The sequence below is a fragment of the Triturus cristatus genome, chromosome 3_2 (assembly GCF_964204655.1).
Source record: "Triturus cristatus chromosome 3_2, aTriCri1.1, whole genome shotgun sequence".
Classification (NCBI taxonomy): Eukaryota; Metazoa; Chordata; class Amphibia; order Caudata; family Salamandridae; genus Triturus; species Triturus cristatus.
This window is the reverse complement of record NC_140584.1, coordinates 321,129,990-321,157,933: the sequence shown is the minus strand read 5'-3', so window position 1 is coordinate 321,157,933 and position 27,944 is coordinate 321,129,990. Positions and strand designations below refer to the sequence as shown.

The following is a 27,944-nucleotide window of genomic DNA, read 5'->3' as shown; positions in this document are numbered from 1 at the left end:
CCATTAGCACATCAGCACCTCCTCTCATCAAACTTGTCAGCACCTCCAAGTAATCTATAAGGAGAAGGGCAAAGGGCTGGTGTTGGGTAGCTGTTTCACAGACTCGTTCATGTGCTCTATTCCAACCCCACGGTCCGAATCCAGGTGAAGGAGTCCTAACAGACCCCTTCCCTATCCATAGAGGAACATGCCCGGGCCGCCCTCTGTCGCTATCCCTCTTTGCCATGGCAATCAACCCTTTAGCGTGCCTAGTCAGATTGTATGTCCAAATTAATGGTTGACGATAGGGAGAGGCCCGAGAAGACCGCATCACATTGTATGTAGACTATGTTCTACTCTTTGTGGCAGATCCCGAGAGGACGGGTCCTCAATGTCTTAGATTACACCACCTTTTTGGTGAGGCTTCTGGGTGGAGGGTCAAAGCAACTAAATCTACACTAGTGCCCCTGACTAACTCCTGTGACTATGTTGCATGGCAGTCTACTATTGCAATTAGAAGCCTACTTTTTTGATACTTAGGAATCTGGGTGGCACTCCTCCCAGAGCTCATTTGGGCACTGAATCTCACTCTGCTGACTAAGAGCACAGAAAGACCTGCATAGATGGAAGATACTACTATTAAATCCTATGGGTAGAACAGCCCTATATAAAATGATGATCCTTCCCAGATTCCTTTGCATCTTTCAGAACCTCCCACTCTACCTTCCCAGTCATTGGTTTCTGGCCCTGGTTCCTTTAGGGTGGATCCAGACACTGAATGGCTCTTTCCCATGGTTATCGGGGTCCCTATGACAGTGGCTTGGGAATTTCCAATCTTTATTTGTACTATCTGGTAACCCAACTTTTGGTGAATAATGATTGGTTTTTAGGAGGGTGGTCTGACCCAATGTACCAGCTAGAGCTAGCCTCCATGGGGGTTTTCCGGAGGGTGGTCTGAACCAATGTACCAGCTAGAGCTAGCCTCCCTGGGGTTTTCCAAGATCCAAGCGATGCTGTGCAGGTCCCCAATCCCATTCCAGTAGTGAATCTAGCAGTTTTCCTTGTAAGGGAATAGGCACTTCGGCAGACACATTGGAACACAAAGCCGATACTACAAACCCCTCTATGGCATGGCATCTGGTCAAGAGACATGGCCACACTGGAGAGCTTCAGGAGATGGAACCTTATCTGGATTTCTCATTGGAAGACATCTGGTCAGGGACCCATATACAGACGTTCCAGAAGCTGCAAGGCACAGGATCAACCCTACACAATTTTATAAATACTTGCTACTTGGGCATACGCTCAGCACCCACATCCCCGCCGACAATCCCATCCCAGAGTTTAGTCCACTGGAAGCCAAGATCCTGATGGGGGCACTGGTAAAGAGAGGCATTTCCCGTATCTATTGCACACTTGTTATCAATGCCTACCCTATCCTAGATTATCTCAGGACACGGTGGTAGTGTTGGCTGAGCCCCTTGGAGGACAACAACTGGCAGGACGCATCATGGCCCAGCTGGTGTCATTACCATTTCCTCCAGACTGAGGCTAATCCAGACAGATTATATATACTTTGCTGATCTCACCCCAGCCAGACTAACGGGCTGGCATTTTTGTTGAGCCCTGTCTGCCCTTGATTTGCGAGGACCCTTGCAGACTTTTATCACATGGTATTGGCTTGCCTGTCAAATAGATACTAGACCACTATAGCCACAGAGCTCACCGGGGTCCTGGACTGGTAGGTCCCCCTTACACCTGTAGCCTTCCTCCGGGGGATTCTCGAGGGCATGGAAAGATGTTGAGCAGAAAGTGTTCTTGGACACAGCACTTATGGTGGTGAAACAAGATAGCCAACAAATGGAAGTACGAAAAGGTGTGGGGCAGGTGGCTGGGTCAAGTGGAATGAATTGGGTGAAACTATACTAATAGTGCCCCTTAGCAGAAAAGCATACACACTTCTTAGTGTTGTTGATATGAATCCAATAACACAATCAGTGCACTGGGTCGAAATGTACTTCATCCTGCTATCATGTGGCCATCTTGTCTGTATTAAAATGAGTAAAGTTGACTATAAAAAAACGTGGGGAGTTTTAAGGCAAGGGGTGGGCAGAGAACACTGCTCTGCCAGCAGAGTTTGCAAAGTTTTGCCAACTCTGCTTTCCACTGGGAGCACGAAGTTTGGCAAAAATCTCCGATTCTGTCACGTGGTAAAGTTTGCCCCCGCTGCCCACCCCTAATCTCTTTAGCCCTGGGTTTTCTTCATTAGCTCACTATCACAGATATATTAAAGTTCATAGTTGACTTTTGATGACGCGTAAGGTGAAGTGATGACATGTCTGTTACTTACAATGACCACTTGTAAATTCAGCCCAATCTCTGCTGCCCGTTGATCTTTTATCAACTCGTCTTCGTGATATCAGTACTTAAATGTCGTATGACAGGCAATCCACATGGCTGAGTATAGGAGTCGTATAGACAGAGGCGTAGCTAGAGCTTGTGGCGCCCAGGGCTATCCCTCAGATTGCCGCCCCTGGGGAGAGGGGGTTTGCTGGGGAAAAAGGATGGCAAGCACTTGAGAGGTCTGAGAGACACGTAGTATCGCCGCTAATAGTTACCTCGATCATGCAAGTTACATGAACATACATGACACGGTCCAAGGCTACACAGTTTAATACACCGGTGACTGGCAGTACAAAAGAGAACACACAGACTGCATGATCTATCTGGGGACTCAGAAAAACTGCATGTGACATCCATCAGATAGCTGGGTGAATAATTACCTGGTAATCCCCTCAGCACAATGCAAACATGCACATACATGACACTGTTCAGGGTTCCATCATCTACAGCTGACATTAAATGACCATTCATAATGGTCCCTCCATTAAAGCAGTGCACTTTGTGATCTGCATGGTACATGTTCTTTGCAGCAGGCACATTAACCCTCTGTGCTACCTTTCCAGGAGTCAACCCTTCCACTAGACAAAACTCCGATCTCTCTCTAGGAAGAACATTAATCACCGAAGTTATGACATTTTTATTGTTGATGAAAATTGCTGGAGGCCAGGAAGGAGGCAGCAAGTTTTTTTAAAACCATAATATACTTGCAAACACTACGCACCGCCCCGAAATAGGTACCCAGTGCGGTCACACCGTTCGGATCGCCCTAACCTGCTCAAGGTTAATGTGACCTCGGTGACAGTCACAGCGACTGGATCACTGTTGCTCTAGGGTGCGCTGCTTCGTAGACCTGCCCACAAGACTGGAGATGAACTTCAGTATGGATTGTGGTGGACAGGCCTTCAAGGTTAACCCACAATTGACACCACTAGGGTACACCTGCTTGTGCTAAGACATCAAACCTTCTAAGGTCTAATGGGGCCTTCTAAGGTCTAGCATGGGAATGTGCTCCCTCAGTAGAGTGGTCTGGTGGACTGGTCATGAAGGCTGAACCCGGTTCCCCAGTTCCAAATTCGACAGCTCTGGCCATAGTGCCACATCCTCTCCCCCACCCAACACCATACTTCCCCGCTGAGAGAAACTCGCACTGCCTTCAGCTATAACCTAATTGTGCCCGCTATAAACACTTGGATGTGGCTCAATTCAAATTATGCACTTGATAAGAGTAATATGCTGCCTAAAAAAAAAGTAAAAAGCAACCACTCATAGGGAATGCAAGATTAAGTAAAGCATGTGAAATGTAAGCAGAAACAACATGGTTACCTTAGCGATCTCTCACTCACTATTCAGAAATCAGCGAGTGGTTTTACCTGAAAATTTAAGGACATGACTAGAGGGCCCTGAAGGGAATCGTTTCAATGTCCATTGCTTATATTCTTACAAAACATACGCAGTATGGTTTAAAAAGACCACATCCATAAACACAGAGCCATGGTACACATTTTGTTTTCCAATCCACCCATCAACCAGGTATTGCAGTACCTCCTGGAATGGCACACTTTCCCACCTGGGAACAACAATGCTGTTCAAAGAAAGACGAGAAAACAAACGTAGCGCTTCACTGGCAAACTCTGTAAAGTGATGCTGATGTATTTGGATGTAAATAAAACCAATCTGGCCACTTTGCAACCACTCTGTCTTGCTTTATTTAGTTATGTATTTATTTTTCATATTTAAAACCTATTTCTCTCCATCCCGCTGCTCTTTGGAATAGAAAAATGTCAGAAAAAGGGCATTGCCCGCAAAAGTGTTTTTCTTTTTTGGATCCATTTCACAGGGAAGCAACTAAATGAAAGAAGGAAAGAGGTTGTGAACCGTTCCTTCAAGTCACGGTTTTCAGTAAGTGAGGACCAAGACAGAAAGAGAGGGAATAATAGGAAGAGAAGGGGGGGGGGGGGCAGCTGCCAGCACAAAAAAGAAGAGGACATTGCCCGAGTCCTATTCCTTCTCTGCCTGTCCACGAAAGCAAGCCGTGCCTTATCTGAATGCCTTTGTCCTCCCCCCAAAATAGTGCCGCCTGGGGCGGACCACCCCACCGCCCCACCCTAGCTACGCCACTGGCAAGGAGGGCGGTTTCCATACTGTGCTTTTTTCTGAAGCCGGATTGGGAGGAGTCGAGGATGTTGTGCTTTTTAATGAATGTGGCGAGTTGGCTGGTGATAGCTTTCTCAATGACTTTCACTGGGAACGGGAGCAGGAAGATGGGTCTGTAATTTTTTAGGTCCGAGGTGTCCGCCGAGGGTTTCTTCAGGAGGGGGTTGATCTCAGCGTTTTTCCAGACAGGGAACGAAGCGGTTGGCAGGGAGCGGTCGATGGTGTGGCAGAGCATGGTTGCGATGGTGTCAGCGGCTCTGTTGAAAATGTGGTGGGGGCAGGAGTCTGTGGGGGCCCCGGAGTGGATTGACTTCATCGTCTTCAGCGTGTCTTCGGTGGTGAGGGCTGTCCAGTTGTCTATCGCTGGCTTCAGGGTGTCAGGGATGGTTGGTGAGGGTTCAGTGTGTTGGTTGTCTTCGTCGAAGTCGTCGTAGATGCTCTTGATTTTGTGGTGGAAAAGGTGCTGAGTTTGTCGCAGAGGTCTTGTGAGGGAGGGATGTCGGTGGACTTGCTGGTGGGTTGGGCGAATGCCTTGATGATTTTGAAGCGTTCTTTGCTATTGTGTGCTTGAGTGGAGATTCTGTCTTCAATCGCTTTTTTCCTCGTTTTTCCGATGAGTCAGTGATTGGCGTTGGTGGCGGCTCTGAAGTTATGGTCTACATTGGATTTGGTGTTCCTCCAGGCCTTTGAGGCAGCAGCAAATGCGTCTGGACTCTCGAAGTTCGGTGGTGAACCATCTAGCTTTCTTGGCATGGGTGATGGTGTTTTTCTTGAGGGGGCTATGGTGTTGGCGCTGCGGAGATCCATCTGTGCATGGTTCAGGCTGCGGTGTTAGCGTCGTCGTTTTCCGCGATGGTTGGGGTGGAGTTGCTGAGTGATGAGGTTAGCTGGTCGTCGGTGATTCTGGTCCAGTTTCTTCGTGGGAGCAGGTGCTGGTGTCTCTGGATGGTGGGTGTTCCGACGGTGAAGTGGACTAATCGAGGGTCAGTCCATGGGAGTTCGGTGGTGTGGCTGAAGGTGGAGTTTCCTGTTGTGAAGAGGGGGTCGAGGGTGTGTCCTGATGAGTGCGTGGGTTCGGTCACGATCTGGCGGAGTCCAATGTTGTGGAGGTTTTCCAGGAGGGATGTCGTGCTGGGGTCCAGTTTGTTGCAGAGGTGGAAGTTGAGGTCTCCCAGTAGGGTGTAGTAGGTGGACGCGATGGCATGCGGCGAGATGATGTCCGTGATGACTTTGGCAAAAAGTCAGCGGGGTCCAGGGGGTCGGTATATGAGGGTTCCTCGGAGGGTGGAGGTAGGGCTGGGCTGGGCTGGCCAGTATCTTGAAGTGAAGGTGTTCAATAAGGTCTGTGGGCTCGTCGGGGAGTGTGCTCAGGTGGAGGATGGATTTGTGGACGATGGAGATTCCTCCTCCCAGGCGGGTGGGGGCGGTCCTTCCTGGAGATCTTGTATCCTTCGGGAATGGCAATGGCCGGTCCCGAGGTGGTGTTGGTCCAGGTTTCGGTAAAGAACGCTACATCTGGGGTAGTGTTGTCGAGTAGGTCCCAGATTTCAATGGCGTGTTTGTGGAGGGATCGGACGTTGAGGAAGCTGCACTGCAGGTTCTTCGGTTGTGTTCTTGCGGGCGGATTGCGCTGGGTCAGTGGTCTTGGCGGTGCTGCAGGTGTGCCAGCAGAAGGGCCACGGGGGCAGCAACGGCGGGGGAAAAACAGTCTGAAAAAGGAAAAAGGCAAAAAGAGAGAAGTGCATATAAGGCAGCAAAAGTGCAAGAAAGAGTGGAGGAAAGAGGACACAGGAGAGTGAAAGGGTGAGATTGAGATGAGGGTAAAAAGCAAGTGAAAAACGGAGAGTGAAGGGGAGAGCGTGAAATGAGGGGAAAACGACAGAAAATGGAGGAAAGACCCAGAAGGAGAGTGAAGGTGGAGATAGAAGCGAGGGAAAAAACGAGTGAAAAGGAGAGAAAAAAAAGGGGAGCAAGAGAATGGAGACAGAGGTCCACTGGACCACCAGGGATGAGGCGCAGGTGAAACCTGTGGGTGGAGGAGGGCCTCGAACACCAACACTCTAGAGTGCAGGGGCTTGGGGGAAGGCCTTACTTAATGGTGGAGCTGTGAGGGAGGGAGAGCAATTTCAGTGACAAGGAGTCAGTGGTCTTAGACCCAATTTATTGGTTCAGATTTTTTTTTCCCCAAAAAAGTTCTTAATTGGGATTGTTAGGGCCCCGTGTAGACCACCATCCCAAAGTAAAGCAAAAGCAAGTTAAGAAAAAGTTTTTGCAAAGTTTTAAAAAGGTCCCACCTCTAGCAAGTAGAGCAGAGGGGACCAAGGTCTAAAGAAACTCAGACAACACACTGTCCTTTGACTGTCTGCAGTCGGGGCACTGCAGAAGGGAGGCAGCCTGTTCCAGAAGGAAGGTTACCAATGGGATAGCCGGTGTAGCCTTAGGAGAGGAAACCTCAGGAAGGAAGCCTCAGGAGGAAACCTCAGGATGAGGAGTTCCCTATAGCCTTTAACTGGGAGAAGAGCCCAGAAAGCTAAACTGGTGATCCCCGGGGATAATATGCCCTCCCATCCCTTTAAGGTGAACTAAATCCCCACCACTGCCCTGAGGGACACAGGTACCAGTCACACAATATAGTGGTAGACAGGTTAGTTTCCCCAGATCAGTGTTCGCCAGAAAAAAGAGTAAGGGCAGTCTCAGGGGAGGTCACTAGCAAACATGTGGCCTTAATCACCGTAGAAGTAGAAGGTACCCTTAGCTGGCATAGGGTGCTAGTCAGTCCTGTCCTCCCAGTAGATTGCATACTAGGCAATGACCTTCCAGAGGTTGGTCTGATCCAAAAGGGGCAGTCACCCAGGGTGATGCCCAACTGAAGGATCCTAGAGGTCCTGTCCCCAAGGTTAGGAGACCTAGGTCCCAGAAAAAAATAAAAAGGGTACAGGTAGGAAAGGAAAGCTATTCTAAGCAAGAGACCCAGGGAGGCAAGAGGATTCTACTTCTCCAAAGTCAGCAATGGCAAGGCCTCTCCTGAACCCCAAAAAGTCCTGGAGAGTCAGGGAACTGTTCAGAATCAGGGTGTTAACCCCGAGTTGACAGAAGAACGAGTGGAAGGAGGAGGTCGGGCAGAGGTTGCGTTAGCTTTCCACTCTGCAAAGATAGAGAGGTCCCAAGAATTCACAGTGGGCCCTGAAATAGCTCATCCACATGTCGGTGGAGAGCTTATGGTGTGGCTCTGGACACTGACAGCAGTCAGTAGCCTCTGTTGGGTGCTTGCCTTCATAGCAGCACTGTCCTTTGCATGGGAGATATACCCTGTGACAAGAAGCAAAGAGGGCCCCCTGACCCTGCTGCTCATGGTGAGGTTACTCAAGTGTTGGGTGACCTCTTTCAGCTAGGTGTTGCCCTAGCTAAGGTAGTGTTAGAGGAGGTAGGAACTGTACTAGCAAGAGCAAGGATCAAAATGATAAAAACACAGTTTCAGATAACGTCCAGTTTTAGATGGGTCCTGTCGTAATTGAGGTGGGTCAGCTTCTCAGAGGGAATGAACCTGGCAGAAGCATGTCAGGCAGAGAAGGTCCTGCAATTGGACATCCTTCCTCGCTGAACAGTGAGAAAACTCACCAACAGTGTGGTTGAGTTCTCCTGGGAGGGAGAGGGGGGGCTTGTGTAAGGAAACCAGCTTTTTGCAGGTTTACCCCCACTTTTTGCCCCATGTGAACCACAATTCTGGTGGTTTTAGACTCAAAGTGCAGTGCCAGCTCTCTCTCTAAATATGATGCGAATTGGTAACCCCAATTGGCGAGGACATTAACTCCCTATTAATTCCCTGGTAAGTAGTACCAGTGGTACCCAGGGCATGGGAGTTAAAGGGGTCACCGGGCCTGAAGCACTGATTGTGCTACCCTGAGTGACCCACATAAGCAGATGACAGCCAGCCAGCCATTGCAGACTGCAGGAGCAGTACAAACTGCTACAACTCACCATGAGTTGCAAGGTCACAGCACGATTTTTAACATATGTTAGTCACCCCTAAGGTAGGCCTCCTGAGGCCAGGTGCATCATGTTAAAAGGAGTGGACATAAAAGTGTAAACTTATTTGTCCCTATAGTAGCCTCCTTCCATTAGGGGCTACTATAAGTGCTCAGGGGACCACAGAATAACATGGGCAGGCATCCAGAGGTTGCCAGTTCCATTGGGGTTCAACCGAAATGTCATTTTGGTATCAAACAACTTATTAAACCCAACCTTTTTCTAAAGTCGGATTTAATGTGACATACACCTTAGAAGGTGCCCACCTGGTTAAACCAGCCTTTCCCGTGTCCTGGCCGACAGCATACAGCTGCTGCCGCCAAGAGAGGAATCTGACCCTATGGCAGGAGTCCCAAAAAACGGCCTGCCTGGGAAACAGATGACACCTCCGTCACTGACAGGACAGCTAGTGAAGTGGCAAATCGAGTTGGTCGGCTTCAAAGATTACACTGCCTCTGATCTGCATCCAGGTTGCTTCTCAGAGGAGGAAACAGACAACCCTCTGTTCCAAGGCACATTTTCTCCTTGGCAGGTGTGAAAAATATGTAGTCAAAATGAGTGCACCCCCAGAAGGCTATTAAAACCTCTAGGGCAGAGTACCTGGTCTGTACAGTCTAGGAATGTTTTAGCCATTTTGGCAGAATAGAGGGTGCTGGGTAGAAAAGGTGGCACATGCCGTCAAATCGAAAATGAACTTTATTCAATATTACATTGTGAATCATAAGCGTACAAAAACATATTACAATATTAAAAGATTAAAAATAGGTGCCATGTAAATAGAGCAGGCAAATGCATATTCCTTTGGTCCTTAAAATTTATGTAGCAACATCCTCTGCCTAATAGCAGGCCATAAAAACCGAGACAGCAGCACATGAATACAGATCTGGAAGAGATTGCAGGTAAATAAAAGCTGGTCTACACTGCACAAATCTTAGCGGCTTCAACAGTGGCTGGATTAAAAAATTCCTCAAATCGGAGTAGTACTTATAGAAACAAATGATGTGCATGTGGTCACCTCATGGGCAGATGCATTGCTGGGGCTAGTAGCCCATTGGCTTCTTGCACCCACACCCCTAGATCCTCTAAATCTAGAATTAAAGGGGCATGCCTGGCACCAGAATCTGATTTGACTTGCAACAAAGGACAAAGAAATCAGTCAATTGAAGTATGGCTTTCAGGGATGCTAAAGCAGCTTTCATGTTACCTGTAAGAAGGGCATTTCCATGGTTTGTTTTCACATTGAATACTGCTTGTATCACTGAGCGAAGTCGTGGTTTGCGAGGGTGGCTTTGATACGTTGAGACAGTAATGCTGGATGAATCTTTCCTTTGTGTTGGTGATTGGGCTATGTATATAAAAGCATTTGGGAAGTGAATGACTGTGCCTCGAGGCGGCCACTATAACTCTAAAGCTCTTTCCTTCTCCCCAAGAATATCCTTCCATTCACCAACTAGATATGTTGGTCGTGGATAGTTCCCAATCTTCCTCTGCAAGAGTAGAAATCTCTCAACATCACTCTGGAAGATCAGCATCATTTGACCTGCGAGTTCCTGGTTCAAAAACTTGTGAAGCAACTCTATGTTCTCAACTTGAGCTTGGTGCAGCCGCAGAGAAATCAAGGGATCAAACAGCTCAAATTAGGAAATGGAGGAGAAGGATGCATTTTAAGAAACTTGGGTCAAACAGAGTGCACGTTCTACAGGACCACGTCTGATGCTACCCGTGGAACCAGGAGCATCGCTATCATTCGTGCAGCAAGTGTAGTAGTATAGGGGCAGTTAAGTGTCAGAAATTATCTATTCATCAGGTAGACAGGTGAGCCTATTGTCCTTGCTTGCATTTAAGTTAAGGGCCAAGATAAGCACTTGTCATGCAGCAAGCCTCGGAGAGCGCCCCAACACTTTGTCCAAAGCAGTAATGGAGTTCGAAGCACATACAGTGAAATCTGACACAGAAGAGGCTGCTCAGCAACTATTTGACAGGTTTGTTGAGCAACACCAGCTAAGGTGAAGGTTGACTTTAGCTGTGTGAACCAGCTACACTCATCCAATACGAGGTACGTGCAGCAGAAAAGAAAACCCGATTAAAATGTCTGTAAACACCATCAGTATTTTTCAACCAGGGTGGAGATTTTCGCCATAGTTAAAGCTGTACACACTGCATAGTGTTGCAAACAAGGTTTTTTGCAGGAATTGTGGCGGAAGATACTTATGAGGGGCTTTTCTCTTAAACGTGCACTGCACCAGACTACGAACTACGCCATTTTGATACTTTTAGTCAAGATCATACCCAACCACTTTAGAGAATATACTTGTACTTTATTCCATTTGCCTATATTTCAAACACCACTTCTCAGCTGCCTGGATGACTCTTTCTGAATGAATACCAATGCAATTACTTTCATTTCAATGTCATCAAGAATTTTATTATTGTGTTGTCACCAGCTACCCACATTACAGAAAAGAAGTCTGGTGATCCGCTTTCCAACAGCAAACTGCCCATATGAACATGTTTAAGGAAGCAACTTACCTGTCTTCTTGACACCAATCGGAATCAGATTTGATTGTAGGGTCTGACTGAAGGAGACAAACAATCTCTACAAGCTGAGCATCCTTAAAAGGAGTAAATCCATATAGCCACCCTCCGTAAGATATAAAACACACTCCACTTATTCGTAAAGAAAGATGTCAAGAATATGAGAGTTACCTACTTAAGCCCGGGGTCAGTAGCCTATAGCCCATGAGGTAGCTGCTCTGTAAAGCTCCCTTGCGGCCACCCAATGTTGTGATTAATCAGATCAGCTCCATTAAACTAACAGATATTGCATTAGGATCGGTCCTAAATCTATCAGACTCCGATGCTGCCAAATTCATCTTATGGAAACAAACAGTGATTGCTTTGGAGCGATGCAAAGTGGGTTACAGACTTCCCTAATATAGCACTGAGACCTGGTGAGAATAGACGATCCAGTTTAACCCAAGAGAGATCGCTGGTTGAGTGGTGAACAGAAGTATCCAGGACCTAGATGGATTGACGCACGCATACATCAGGGACGGCTGGTGCCACTGAAGAGAGCACAATATTTTAAGGACTGGCTCTTGGTGAAGGGAAAATTGGAATAGGCCACCAAACGTGACATGCTCCACTAATCTCCTTCAATGCATACATGATCCCTCTAGCCAACATCATACAAGCGCACATCAACATCCTCTCATACACGGATGACGTGCAACTCATACTCTCCGCCTTTATGACCAAATCACTAACTGGATGAAAGCAACTGCCTTTAGCTCAACAGCAACAAGACAGTAATAGTGATTTTTGGCAAGGACACCACACCATGGGTCTCCAACTGTTGGCCAGCAAAACTCAAAAACACAGCCAGAAACTATGCCAGGAACCTCTGAATAATCAGACAGCAAACTGGAGATGACTGCACAAGTCAAGGTCATCACTGCATCCTGCTTCCACACACTGAGGATGCAGAAGAGCAGCTTCAAATGGCTCCCAAACAACACTAGAAAAATGGTCTCTCACGCCCTAGTCACAAACAAGTTGGACTATAGGAACACCCTTTACGCTAGGATAACCAAGCAACTCACTAGAATACTACAAAACCATCCAGAACTTGGCAGCCAAACTCCTCCTCAAAGTCCCACACAGAACTCACATCACACCTCAGAGAGCTACCCTGGCTCCCGATACACAAACGTGATTAATTTAAACTCCTCACACACACACACATTAAGGCACTACACATCTAAAGGCCCCTGAACAGTCGCATCTCCTCCCACCAACCACCCAGATACCTCAGATCTGCAGGACACCTACTCACACAGAAGCAAATCAGGACAAGTGTTCTCTTATGTTGCTCCTAAAGCATGAAATTATCTGCGCCACATCAGAGACACTTCCTCTCTTCTTGAATTACGCAAGAAGCTGAAGACCTGGATTTTCAAATATCCATGCGGCCATAGGCAGGGCTAGGCACACACCTGCTCAGCAACAGGTTGCCCTTGCTGGTGAAAGCGTGTTTTACAAAAATACAACAATCCCCCCCAACTCCAGTCTCACACCATTAGTTTTAACTTCAGTTATATTAAACGTGGAGAAAACCACCGACACTTTTTGAACACTTTAGGTTTCTTTATCCAAACCGGATCACCAAAATACTACACAATTCTTTTTACTCAATGCTTTCAGTCAAATCTATACTTTTGTGTTTTTTAAACTTATTCCGTTTCCACACTCAAAACGGTTACATTATTCTCCTTCATCTAAAACCACTCAGTATTCTGGTTCCTGTCACTATTCGCTTTTAAAGTTAGAAAGGAGTCATATCAGCAACATTGTTGGGTGTGATGCAAAAAGCCCACAATTCCTCTCTGAGCACCGCCTTTAAAGATCCTCTATTATCCACTGCTTGTTGCACACACCCGTTAACCAATCTGTTCATGCTCTCAAATAAACCATTTGCCAGGAAAGCATTAAGAACTGTCCTCAAATGTGCAACACCCAAGTCCTCCAAAACTTTCTGTAAAATTAAAGGCATAAATTACACTATATTATCTGTTAATATGTTATCTGCAATACCGTCCTTGGAAAACTATTCCTTCAGAAAATAAATGACAGTAAGTAGTTACTGTGCAGACATAAACGTAAAGAAATATGAAAGTTTAGTCTACCACCATAATTGAAAACCTCTCGTATGGGTGTAACAAATTAAATGTGTCATCAATGTTCAATCCCAATTTGATTCATGACTTGACTGGACCCGCCACTGGTGACAATGGGGCTTTTCTGACAGACTAGCTCTCGTCACAAGACGCAAATTGGACAAAGATTCTCTCCACCAACTCCACAAAAGCCACAATTACGCATGCAAAGCTTAAGGAACCGAAAACCTAAAATAAAGGAATAACAGTGTATAATGCACCGTCTGCATCAGTACATTTTGAGAAACCAGCACTCAAACAGCATCGGGTGTTTCAGTGACTGAACTCGTGGTTAACACACTAGGACGCTGCTCCAAGTTACAGGATGAAGATTTTAGGGATTTATATTGTTGAGGACTTGCCTCTTCACATGCTGCTCACCAACTCCTGCTGCGCCCTTAGACTCTTGTTGTGACAAGAGCTAAAGTTTCAGCAGGACAGCTGTAGACGTTTTTCATAGGCTAACAGAAGATCATCAAACTATCCTTGCAACTAAGCCCTTGTCCTTCAGCCTCTGTCCACGACTCCCCTGTCCATAACATCCTAATAAAGACCCTCCCAACCTCATGACTTGGTCAACACTCCCAACTGGAATGTGAGGGTTAATGCAACCATCCACCCAATAAACACAGAAGGCTGCCCAGAGAACCTTTGAGGGAGTACACAAGGCATGATTCAATACGTAGAACCCTTGCTGTCTTCAGCGGTGCCGCCCCCCCCCCCCCCCCCCCCACCTCCAACCCCACCAGGAATTGCATGCGCTTTTCTCATTTGAGGGAACAAAGTTCTTCCCAAACACCTGCATTCGAGCTCTCTGCCTTCCCTTGCAGTGGAACAATTCCTGCATTTCCAATAAAGAGATCTTGTATTGCAAGGCGCCAAGAAGGTGGGACACTTCAAGGTGAACAATAGAAAGTGAAGATATTTCTTGACTATACCCTAGCAGCACACATCACCAGCCCTCTTTTTGGGGGTGTCAAATGGAAGTTAGGGACATGGGCCTGAAATATGCGCTTTTTTCCTGCCAAATTGAAAATCATGGTAGGTCAGCATTCCTCATTCGAGGCTGCTTGAGACTGGGCTGAGCAATATGGGTCATGCAAGGACATTAGCTCTCTCTCACTACAGGAACTTAAAAATGCAAATCAGACATGCCAGAAAAGAGCCAAGAAATATATCCAGATGACGATGGCTGCTACTCCCTTGCCAAGGCAAGTTCATGGAGATGAACACTGGAAGCATTTTGAGAGTCAACAAAATTGACAAATATTTGACAGCTCATTGCCGGACATATCAGGAGATGGGACTGCATCAGACGAGTCTTGGAGTGATTAATAGAAGCTTTTCAAAGTCACTCGACAATCAGCAGAGTATCCGATATGTAGGTCACTGAATATGGTCAGTTTCCTACATCTTTGTCCGAACCATTGGGGAGGAGTCGAACTGAAAGTAAAATTACCTGATTAGCCCATCCCGCTTTGATGAAAACAGTGGCCCGGGTAGTAAGGTGTTTAATATGAGCTCGGTCTTGGTGGTATAGCAAGAAACAGGTGCTTATTTTGTGATTGATTTTACCCTCATCTCCTCGCTGCCACTATTGCTTCAGATTTAGTGCTGCAGAGTTGCTGGTTTTGGTTACATAGACGGAGTACTTGCTTTACTGTCCTGAGGACGAAGGGGGCTTGGGTGGTTGTGGCAGTTTGAGATGGTTCAACACACTTTACAGTTCATTTATGGGGAGAAGGTGTGCAGTGAAAATAGGGACACAGGGCGACCCTAGAAACACAGTAGCAATTTGACACAAAAAAAAATATATGCTTTTATCACAGGGAACGTTCACGGTATATGTTCAGCCAGAAATTGTTTTAATGTATTCCTATCTTGAGCGTAAATGGGGTCCACATAGCCATCAAACAAGAATCCCTTTTAACAAATACTGAAGGGGGCAAGAGTGCAATGGTGCTGGAGGGAGCAATTTTTTGGTTTGCACTTTTATGCTAGGGGTGTGCCAGTGTGGGTATGGTCAGGGGTTCCAATAATGACAGGCACAAAGTTATCAGGTAAGTCAGGCAAGTATGAATGCCGATGGTGCTAGGTTGCATATATGCTCCTAATTAAAAATAAAAAAATAAAACATTTGTGACTAGATAGACATGGTGGACACTTCTCATATGAACAATGGGTGGAGACTAACAGAATCTTGAAAATTGACTTTTATTGCTAACACCCACTACATCTGCATATCTCAACCAGCAAAGCAGCCAGGTGTCAAACGATTTACAGGCCGACTGTTCCCTGTTGGATTGCTGGGACTGTAGGTACCTGTGGTCAGACTATTCTTTATGTTCAAGCCCATGACATGCAGATGAGACTAGGCTCTGCATCTGGTCTGGTAATGGTGCGACACACTGATCAACTTGGAAAATCAATTTCGGAACAGAAGGGTAATGGTCAGTTATGGTGAAGGGAGATCAATTCGGCCAAACAATGTTCTCCACTACCCTTACAGTGGCCTCAAAGTAGCACTTTGGAGGACTCCAACTTTTGAGGCACATTGGTGGGGGCTATCAACAGATACTTTGAAAAAAAATGAACTAAATTGGCTTTGTGTCTATGACTGAGTTAGAGGAAGAAATGTCTAGACTATAATTCATACCCAAGGTCACACCTGGAAGGAAGGAGACTGAGCAGGCTACTCGTGGGTGATCAAATCAGACACCGAGAGCAAACCTACAACAACAGTAAGGAGGGTCAGGGAAACATCCTCACTCACCGGAGGAAGTTAAGATCTTTTATGGATATTACTGTAATTTGAAATGAGAAACAAGCAATCCTAGAACCAGTGGCTGGGAAGATGTCTGGTTTGGCCTCCTATAGGAATTCTACCCTACATTAGTCGAGCAGCTGGTTCAACAGTTAACACTACTAAAAGCTGCGGATATTGAGGCTGGATACTCACCCGCAATTGTTGATAAAGCTTTGATCAAGTCACAGTTCAAGCCTAGGAGGGAACCTTTGGAAAATCGCTTCATAAAGACCACTCCTCATACTGAATATAAAATGTTAATTAAGGTGTAGGCCAAAAGAGTATGGTCACAACTATCCAATCTAGTCCTCTCTGGTCAGTATGAATTTGTTCTGGATCACAGCACCTCATTAAATATTGGACAGGTATTCAGAATACTTGAGGTGGGGGCACCAGCATGTTCTCACTCAGCCTAATGGCCCATAATCTTGAAAATCCCTTTGATGGTTTAAGTAACCAACATTTGTTTCACGAACTTTAAAAAAAAAAAAAATGCCATTAGAGGGAACATGAATAAATTATTTTGTTCCTCTAGTGTGAGCCACCAAGTATATTCCAAACAGGCAGTGCAATATTGGCCTTAGATCTCCTTTTTAAAAGGACCGCACCTTCCAGGTCTTTTCGAATGACATAAGATCAAGTATTTCAGCCTTAACCTCTGGAGTGCCTCCGGGTTCAATTTACAGCCCTGTGCTTTTTAACATTTATGTTCGCCCTCTGGCAGACATTGCTGAGAAGTCGGGCTTGACCATCTTTTCTTATGCTGATGATATACAGATAATTTTTTCCACTCTCTACCGCTCAGCATCAAGATCCTTTCCTGATCGAGTATCGCTTGAGTAATGTCTCCACCTGGATGACCAGAAATGCCCTGAAGCTAAACGGCACTCAGGAGGTGCTCGTTCTGGGTAATAGCCCTGACTTTGGGGAATTAAACATTGGCCTGACACTCTTGGCCATGTGCCGGCCTCTGTCCCTAAAGTAAAAAACCTGGTTTTTATCACTGATAAAACCCTTTCCTTCAAATCTCAGGTGTCCAGGGTAACGCAACCTGCTTTGCCATTCTCAAAACAATTCTCTGGCCAATACCACCAGCAGCTCACAGAACGGTCTTGCAGGCTCTGGTAATATCCAGGCTGGACTACGGCAACTTGTAATATCGGGCACAGATAAAGCCTCAGTCCATCGGCTGCAGGTTATTCAGAATGCAGCTGCACGTCTTCTTTTTCATCTGCCTAGATGCACTTCTGCTTCACCTCTATTCCAGCAATTACATTGGCGCAAAGTGAACAAGCGCATCAAGTTTAAGACTCTATGTTACTTGTATCGGGGCCAAATTTGGCCTGACTCCCTCTTGCAGCCAAAGATTGGTAACACCTTATGTGCCTGCTGGACGGTGGGGATCTTCCAGCCTCTCTGTTCTCAGTTCCCATGGTTCGTCTGCTCGTATGTGTGGCCGCTCTTTCTCCTACCTGGGCCCTAAACTCTGGAATGCACTCCCAATCCATTTTAGGAACTCACTTTGCCAGCTTTCTGCAAGAACTTAGACTTTTTTTTTTAAGCCACCTAGCCTGAATTTTATTTCTCCCTGTTGCCTAGCGCTCTGCCTCTGCCTTGTCCAACCCTGGGAGATCCTGTTGGGTAGCTGTGCGCTTTAAAAATCAACCAAATAAATAAAATAAATGATATCCTTTAGCAAGAGAGACAGCAGGTTTGGCCCTTGTCCCAATTGTGTTGCCAATAGAAATTTGAGGGTAAAATACAGGTGGTGGGCCACAATAGGGGCATCAAGCTGTGAGGGAATCCTTTTGATTTTGCTTCATGCAGACAATATGTTAGCATTCGTAACAAACCTCAGGATTAGAATGGCGCTGGTCAGCACATCCTTAAATAGCTTTGAGGCTGTATCTGGGATAGGCCTTAATAGGCCCAAGTTGTTTATTTTCTGCTAGCAGGGCCTGACTTTGTAAAGTGCTAGTTCAAGATATGACAAAGTCAAATGTGAGCCCCATACCTTTCGATATTTAGGTGTTCGAGTGCATCATTTGGACTCCAACATACTGGATGGGATCGTGGGAGACTCAATAACTGCACTTCGAATCCAATTATCCTTCTGGAGACCATAACCTGCAATGGTGATAGTTGGCTAAAACTGTGATGCTCCCCAAGCTCCTTTACTATTTTGCTAACCTCCATGTGGTGCTACCGAAGCCAATCTTTCAAGACTTGGACCTTCTCGTATGTGACTTTACATTGTGTGCGTGTAGATATAGGAATGCAATGTCTAAATTTTAGCTCTATTACACAGGGTGGGTTGGGAGCACAGGATGTTTGATTATATTATTTGGCAGGCCAGCTACAGTAACTGAGCATCCCACATCTTAATAAGATGGGCCTTCTAGAAGCCAGAATTCAGACGGGCATGCCCTCTCATCAATTTCTCACACATGCTTCCATACCACAGACACTCCCCCCGTTTATTACAAATATCACTACGTTGCCTGCAGAATGCACTCTGTAAGATAGAGAAAATTAATCCCTAAGCCCTCAAAATCTCCTTAAAGACGGTCCTAAACATAGGCATTTTTACATGGACAAGATATTGAGAAAGTGGCTGAATAGGTGTGACAAGGCAGTGGGAAGTATGGGCTTCATTCTTAACACTCAGAGCATTAGTGTCAGGAATGCACAGGTTCATCGGAGGTTATAGACAAAACCTCAAAAACATGAATTGGCAGATATGATGTGTATTATGGGAGAAAGTAGGCAGTTAGGATCCTGGCTTAAGGCTATAATGGGGATCACTCACGTTCCCTTAGAGTGCGTGAGGGATAAAAGGGGGCTAGACTTGAGCTAAAAGGTGCAATAACTCTGTATGGACTTGTATATACATGCAGACTGTTGGTGAGAAACACGAGGTTTAAGTACATCCGATTTAATTCTCTGCACAGGGCAAATATGACCGCAAAGAAAATCAAAAAAAATATTCCACAGTAAGTTGCGACTGCCCTCACTGGGAGTATTCTCAGGCAGGATTTTTGCACAAGCTATGGGAACACCCATAACTTGTGCAGTACTGGTGGGAGGTAACAGGTCTAGGAAACACCCAACAGCACACTAAAGAGAATAACTGCTGCAAGAACGTTTACACAATAGTAGAAATGAGGATAAACCCCAATTGTGCCCAATTAAATGGTTTAATATACACAATTGAACAATGATTTGCATAGTTTAATTCCAGATGTTGTAAAGCGCAACTGGGCGAGATTAAGTACGCTATTGCCCAGAGCCACATGATGCGGAGCTGTCCCCGGTGATCGAACCGTGGTTTGATTGCTAGCTAAGTGCAATCATAGTTCATAAAAGAAAAAGGGCTGCATAAATGGAACTCTGTTTGGCACACTGCATAATTCACTATATAAAGTCACCCCATTGCAATGTTTTACCAAAACAGAGTGCCAACGTCTGGTTAACTGTTCCTCCGATGGTGTAGGACAGCTTAAAGCCAATATTACTGCAGTATGACGATCTTGCAGTGAACAATCGCAGTAACATTGGCAATACACTAGAGGTACTATATCTTGATAGGAAGTCTAGGCATTTGAGGACATAAAAATTTAGGGCAGAGATCGTGGTAATGTTTCATGAGACTATTCAATCTTTGCTAATACGGACACCGAGGCTTGATGTCACTTATGGTTCCTCTCGTCTTATATTATCGTACAAAATCACTGAAGATGGTTTAAAAAGATCAATTCTGGGGCATTGCTGCAACACAATATAGACAATTTACAGTTGATGTAAATAAGATAAAATGAATCATTTCGAAAAATTATAAACAAAAACCGATCCATCATAAAGGCTCAGACTGTCTCCCCTTTTATGTTTTTAAAATTAGGGGATGCACTATTCTCGACAGCTTGCAGAAATTAATTTGGGCTTGTTTAAATAAAACGTGTGACATCAATTTCTACCATTACCAATCGAGTATCGCGGACAACGTTCCATTGAAGGATGTATTGAACTAAGGGCCGGTGAAGCTAATGTTACTGCTTGCCAGTCAACACTATCTTCCAGCAACCATGTTAGCCAAACTGAAGACCTTCTAGTCCCCCCGAGGAAGGTATTTCTGGTGCAAGTGTGCCCCCTGAGGTCACGGGTAGGCAGAGAGAACATCTATAAGCAGTAGATCATTCTCTCTAGTCTGATCTCAAACAAGGTTAAATACAAGCCCCCATTTATTTGGAAGACCATGCTCACCAGCTACTTCAGAAGTTATCCTTCTAGCATCATAGCTTCAGATAGGTTATAAACTAAGGCGTAGGGCGTTTGAGTGGTTTTGGTCTGAGGGAGTTTCTCAGATTCTTAAAGTGGCTACAAATGTGCGTTTTTTTGTCAAGAACTGTGTTAGGATATCAAAACAAAGCTCCTCAAGCTTGGTAAACAGACACTTACACCAGGTTAACTGCTACAGCGCACGCTGAGGTGATCAGCATAACACCGCCTTCAATCTCGTAGTCACCGGAGATTATCCGCTCCACTGCCAAGTAAACCAGGACTCCGGTCACCACCCAGATGGAAAGAACTGAGAGCAAAGCCCCCAGTATCTCTGAAAGACAAAAGTCACCCAGGTGAGTGTGGACAGGTATCAACCCATTTTGTTTGCAGACTACAATGGTTAGTGTGGAAAAACAGAAGGTAATACAAGCACCAATTAAATATATTCCAATCTTTATTTTCCCACTGGAAGTAGAGAAGGAACCCAGTACCACTGTGTGCCTGTCCTTATAAGGTAAACGACAATAGGCATGGGCAAACCTATGGAAACTGATATACAAAAAGGTAATTATCAAGTGGACTCCACAAACGGACAGTCTGTTATTCAAAATCTCAATCCTATACTCCTGCCAGACATCCAGGGCAAAACTAGCTTGTGGCTTTCAGGCATATTTACATAAAGATGTTGGCACAGAAATCCCTACATATAGTCTCGCTCGCTCCCTCTCTCATTCATTCATTCTCTCTCCCTCCCTCCATCCATCCCTCCCTCTCATTCACACTCGCTCCCTCTCTCCTCCTTGCTCATCTAATCCTCATACTTCATCAGGAAACCAATCCCCAAACAAAATACCTAACATAAACATGGAAAACAAGGCCAAACCACGCCACCACGCCATTTATAAGCCATCCACAAGCAAGGAATAAGTGTTCTTCCCAGGAATGATACAAAGTGACTCTGCTACCCTATTCCTTCTTTTTCAGTTGCAACACAGTAGCAGGGAATCCAATGCTCAAACCTCTTGTCACTCCCAAGCATTTTAAAATACAGATGTGGGGAATTGATGGCCCATTCAGCCCGCTGCTCTGAGGCATGGCACACTACAGATTTAAGGAACACAAAGCCCGACCAATCTACTTTAAGGCAATTCGCTATACATACTTAAGTGCTACAAAGTCCAACCAGCCTGGCTGAGTCCTTCACAAAGGTCTTCCATCTACCAAACAAGGGTGACTGGCCCTACTTGGATCTTCAAATACAGGCTATGAAAGACGGGACCTACTTCATGCCAAGGGGGGTCCTGAAGTCAACTTTTCAGATTTACCCCTCAATCCAAACCCTTGATTGTACACAGCAGATGGCCTGTAGTGCAGAATGGCCCCATGATTCAAGGTCCACTTTCTAAATTTGAGAAGAGCTGTGTGCAGTCTCAAATATCTTTTGAATCAGAACTTGCAATCTACGGGAACATTTGACATCTTCTAGAAAGTTCCTTTGCATGCCTGAGTCCAGTGAGCTAAGCTGGGGAGTGAGTAAAAGTAATCGTCCCCCTCACTTTTGCCACAGAGAGCAACATGAGTGATCTGGAAGATACCTTCTTTCAAAGCAGACACTTGCAACCCGACTTGAACACATTGCATTTGACCACTCTTTCTATTTTTTAGAATGTGTGTGCACTACTCGTCTTTTTGTGGAATTACCTTGTTTGCACTTTCCTTTGTACTCGTGGTTTGTTTACCTGCAAGGAAGAGTTGCTATTTTTACCTTAAAAAAGACCTTCAAAGGGTTAGCTTAAGCTGTGTACAGTCCAGGGACATGCCTAGGGTGTCCCCGAGATTCAAACCAAGTTTATCTCCAACTGCAACCAGGGTCCACAAGAGTGAGAGACTTTACACGAGTTCGCTGTGGTAGGTCTTTAGTTTAATTCACTTGTTGTAACCAAACCCTTACCAGAGCGGTGAGCAGAGCTACATGTGGTACAGTCAGCTCAAGCCCTAACAAACAGCAGACACCCGCATGCAGCTGCAACATGCTTTAACACACCTTTGCACATGCCAATGACCTGGTGGCACAAGTCTCCCACACACATTGTTAGCCGGCCCGAGCCTTATACATATAAATCAGACACTCCTGCATAGTGATAGCATGTTGTCCTGACACTCCCTAGCATGCAGCCAGTGCCGGACATGCCCCCTTACACATTTGATCCAGATGTTTCATTGTGTAATTATTCTGGAACTACTGGTCCACACTGGGCACGTACCAGCTCGGTGCCAGCCAAAGTTCATGGTCTTGGTTGCTGGCCGTGATGACATCCATAACGCAAAGAGACTGATCATCATGCTGGCAAAATCAGTCAACAGGTGTGCTGCATCCGTCATAATCGCCAAGCTCTGTGCCAGATATCCACCTAAGGAGACAAAAGCAGGTGTAAGTTTGGAGCCTAGCCAGACAGGATCCTCACAAAGTCACTCATTCGTCAATAGTGCCAATATCGGCCACACTCACCAGCCCTGCCAAAACATACAGGTAGCATAAATAAGCAGACAAGCCAACTTTTTGGCGGAGAAGATTGCTGCAGGTTTATTAGCATACCAAATATGCCAACATGGTGGGTTATCTTACAGGTGATCCAAAGGCAAGCCGCCCCTCGCGGCCTACAACCTGATGGGCCAACTTGCATCGTGGCCTTAGCCAATCGGTGCTTAGCGGTTGTGGTGAGGGGATAGCCCCTCCCACTTCCGGTGAACCATTGGTCCACCATATAACTCACGCCCGCCCCTACGAGGGGCGAAGCGTTCAAGCAACCCCCAGTTGTACAGGTTTCCAACCGCCCGTAGGACAGGTGCTGTCGCACCCCAGGGTCCCCCACACAGACTTCCTGGGGATATTCAGCCTCAGCACCCTTTGTGCTCCTGAAGAGGGTATCCCTGAGTACCTTTCTGCTTCTGGATCGCCATGTAACTCCGCCACAGCCCTGGGTGTGGCGACCATCGCAGCCAGGGCCCCCCCCACCAAGGCCGGCGCTCCTACTTACATCCCGCTATTTCCAGGGCCTCCCCTAGATCCAGGAGGAACAAGTCCATGCCTATCTTGGAGAGATGTATCCCATCGTCCTCGAAACACCCTGTGGATTTAGCATGAAGCAACCCGTGTCTTATGAATCCAAACCCCATTTGTTCGGTGAATTTACGCATCGCGCAATTGACTCCTGCGCGCTGCCTCCATTGCCTCCCCTGAACGGGCTCCCTGCCACAGGAGCCGGGGAGTGATCTCTGACCACCACAGTACACGTCCCTAACTGGTTGCTTGACTTGCAAATTGTGGCCTTCATGTTTTTAAGCAGTGTCCAATGTAGCGGCCTTATCTTTAGCTGTTTATAGTGCCTCTTCTCCTATCCAGCAAGAACAGGTTCATGCTTAACTGGACAGATGTCCCCCATCGTCCTCAAAGCACCCTGTGAATTTGGCGTGTAGCAACCCATGTCTAAGGAAGCCAAATCCCCTCTGCTCAGTGAATTAACGCAGAGTGCAGATGACCCTCCTGTGCGCAGGCTCCGTCGCCTCCCCCAACCGAGCTCCATGCCATGGGAGCTGGGGGTGATTTCAGACCACAAAAGTTCAACTGGTTGCTAATTTGCACATTGTGGTCTTCATGGTCTTCTTCTAGGGTGCTTACTTCGCCCCATTGACCAGACAATTTTACAGTTCTTTTGGATTGCTCCCTGGCGAACATAGTAATGGTGTCAAAACAGGTTTGAGGGAATGTGTGTACGGTGCCCGTTATTAAACACTGCATCCTTTCGTGGACTGACAACTTACTCAGCCTACCCTGCTTGCTGAACTTTCAACCGGTCACAGATGCCCAGTCCCTGCTATCCACCTGTGACCCTTGATACTTACACCAGTAATGGTGTCAGACTACAAGGTTCTGTGTCACATGTTTCGCTGCAGTCCCTTTGGTGGACCCTTCTGCATCCCTGCAAATGCCTGGTCACAAACTAAAGCCCTTTAATGCCCTTGCCCCTCCCTCAAAGACACCCAACAGCATGATGCCCCCGCAACTTTGGTGAGGGGTTTATGGGCCCAGCGCACCCCAGTCTGTGTTTCCAACATTTATCCTCCCTAGAGGCTCCAGATAGTGTGAGTGGCTATCACTCTCCTGGCAAGGCATGCCAATGGCCTGTTCCCCCCCCCCCCCTTGATGACTATCCTGCCATGGGATAGGCGACATTAAGCACTGGTGTCCTCGTGTACCTGATGTATAGGAGGGGGAACAACATGTACAATACCTGCCCTTTCTTGAGCAGTGGGAACGCCAAAACAATCATACCTCAATCATTGTAGCCATATTATACTAGGACCACTGTTCAAGAAGGTGCGCGCATGAGAGCGCGCGCACCAAAGTTACCCCGAGCGCGCAGTGTGCAGTATTTAGCGCGCACACACACAGCACATCCCTCGAGACCGTTCGCGCCGCCGCTTTTACAATGCGAGCGGAGCGAAAAACAGTAATTTCCTGTTTGCGGGAGGAGTAAGAAATGACGACAACACAAGGGAGCGGCAGGTAAGTCTCTCCCTTATGGCTCTGAGGTTAGGGAGGGCTTTCGTTCCCAAGCAAGTGGCTCTTGCACCATTCTTTTTCTTAATAGTGCAAGGCTGCGGGGCTGATTGTGGGTATTTGAGCTAGTATTTATGTTAATTGCATCGCACACGGGTGCTGCAATTAACCTGAATACTAAATCAAAGGCCCACCATCAGCCCGCAGTCTTGTGTTATTAAGAAAAGGAATGCAGCAATCTAAAGCACTTCGTGTGCTTTGAGGATTCTCAGAGCACACGTGGTGTTGGAGACTGCTTTCCTTTTCTTAATTGTGCGAGGCTATGGGGCTGATTGTGACCCTTTGAGTTAGTATTCATGTTAATTGCAGCGCACACGGGTGCTGCAATTAACATGAATACTAACTCAGAGGGTCACAATCATCCCCGTAGCTGTGCACTATTAAGAGGAGAAAAGCAGTCTCAAACAAAACATGTGCTTTAAGAAGCCTCTGAAAGCACATGCACAAAGCACAAACTTTGAAAATGGGGAGGCATAAATATGTGCACCTAAATGCACTGAGCAAGCGATTGAGCCTGACTTTTTGTAGGAAAATTACGCCAACAAAGGCAAATGTGGGACATGACTGTAAATAATAAGCTATGCAGAATGCAAATATCCAGAAAGTAGTGCAACATGGTCGCAGGCATGAAATATCAGACTTCATCAGTTTTACTGTTATTGTGAAAGTTTAATTTGAGTTATACCACAAAAGACCCTGACAAGGCCAAAGTTAATCACATTTACAAATAGCGAAAATACGAACCAGAACACAATTTTCATTGCATGGATGACTAACATATACTGACTGTGGTCCAGGTGCACATCTGCTATGGATAAATTAATTTGCAGATGCTATGTAACAGTAACTGTGCTTCAAGCCCCTATGGAGGAGCCGCCACTGTTGAGATTGTTGTTTTCTTCTTAATGGTGCGAGGCGGATTGTGGGCATTTAAGCCAGTATTCATGTTGATTAACATGAATACTATCTCAAAGGCCCATAGCTGCCAAGGTTTCAGATTGTCAAGTGGGACATTTTCATAATGTCAGTGTTATTATGAGTGACATTTTAACAACTATGATGCCACGTGTGGGACAAAGAGGCAATGGCCACTACCTGCCCAACCACAGTCACAGCGGCACCAGTGATCACACCAGCACTTTGAGATTATTAATGAGGACCCAAGGGACGAGAAAGTTGATATTGTCACAATAACAATCAAAACAATACTGTTTTAGCCCACAGGGGCTCGAGTGAGAACCCCGTTATTAACAAGGAAGATATGTCCAGTACTTCCGCCCATATGCAGAGCCACCTGGATCAACTTTCTATTTCTACATTGGGAACCTCCACTTGAAGCATGGAAAAGTCAAAGGCATAATAAGAAGCCTTTGCTTAGTAATAAAGAGCAGCCATCTTCAACAAGCCGACTTAGACTTTTTTTCTTAGAAAATATAATTCCAATGTGATTAACTTTGTATCTGAAAATCGGGTAGCTAACTCAGGCCTCTATTAATCAGCTGGCCCATTCCACTCATCATTTAAAAACATTGCAGGCAGATCTTTTATTAATGTTGCCTCCCTTAGTCATATTAGGACCAAGTTCCCACAGTTATCCCAGGGCCATCGGGGCAGTATCATGAAATGATCAATTCTCTTATTAAACATGCCGTAGATTATACAGAGGCCAAGCATCTGCTGGTTTCTCCTTCAGACTTCTCGCCCTAAGCACTGCTAGCACAGAGATACGAAAAAGCCATGACGCAATAGGATGGCACTTCATCTTACAGCCACTTTGCAACACGCTCTAATTTAAGAAACTTAGAAGTTTCCCTTCATTTAGCAGCATATCCATGATGGAAACAGGCCAATTTATATTAGTTCTCAAAGTCGTACGACAAATTTTGTCCCGATCGAAGTTGTGGCAGAACAGTCGCAGCTGTAATAAGCATGTGAATCAGGAAACACCAGAAATGCCTCCTGCTCATCCGATTCTCGCAACCATGGGATCTATGTGCAGGGCATTAAACACTATAGGCGGAGCATTTACTCAGTAGTCATCCAAAACCGATATCCACAAAGCGTTGGTACAAGAAATAGAGTGGGAGCCAGCCTGTCACAGAGATAGGACAGCCGGCTCTGCTAAAGAGACGGCAGACGCTCAGGCCGTCAATTTAAACCAGAAAGTTAAGTTCGGTGACCAGCAGTGGGCGGCAGCTTATCTACGCAAAAATAAGTTAGTGCCATGCGACTCTGATCTGGACTCTGACGAATTCGCTGAAGCTGGTATGGTTAAGCACAGGCATGGTGGCAGCATAAATGAGCGTGATTACGCACTATAAGGTTTTTTAATTAAGGATGAAATAGCATGTCAGTACAAACATCACTCCAGGCACTTACTACTTGCAGCGAGCTGCGGCAAACACGCCTGCTGGTAGCTGCTGCCCGCAAGTTCAGACTGTCTTTGCGGCTGGGCCAGCTCGTGGCCCGGGCACACTTGATTTTGAGGGCTGCTGGTGTGCTCGGGTGGGCTGAAGCTCAGCTGAAGAACCACTTCTGTGGCTAGGTTTACTCGGCTGTTGGTGTGGGGCCTACTCGGGGTTCCGGTCGCGGGATTCCTCATTAGATTTAGCGGTGCAGGGTGCCTCAGTCATTGCCAGCAGTTAAAATGTCCTCATGAACTGACGCTGGCGCACGACCCACGGCACTTCAAGACGTCACTCAGTTGTGTCCATATTAATTCGGCGGCGCGCTATGCCAAGTGACTGTGTTACAGCCAAAGCTGCAAGCGGCTGAGCCTGGCCCAAGCCTGGGGCACTCCGCAGCATGCACTGTGACTGCATTCCGAATACTCAGAAAAGTGAGAATGCATGACAGGTTTAGGCAGATTTCTATTATCCTAAATGGGTTTGTAAATACAGCCCAAATACTCAAGCAAACAAAAAAGCAAATGCATAAAAAAAAAATATTTCACACAATTCAT

At 46.2% G+C, this 27,944-nt stretch overlaps 1 protein-coding gene across 1 annotated transcript in view; it reads right to left on the bottom strand.

Moving 5' to 3' along the window:
• SLC30A2 (solute carrier family 30 member 2) overlaps positions 1-27,944 on the bottom strand; it is a 162,243-nt gene that overhangs the window by 25,996 nt on the left and 108,303 nt on the right. Inside the window, exons 3-4 of the mRNA XM_085647785.1 lie at positions 22,626-22,772; positions 20,539-20,692 (exon numbers count right to left, since the gene is read on the bottom strand). Of these exons, the coding sequence (XP_085503911.1) occupies positions 20,539-20,692; positions 22,626-22,772 (301 nt within the window). The remainder of the gene's footprint in view (positions 1-20,538; positions 20,693-22,625; positions 22,773-27,944) is intronic.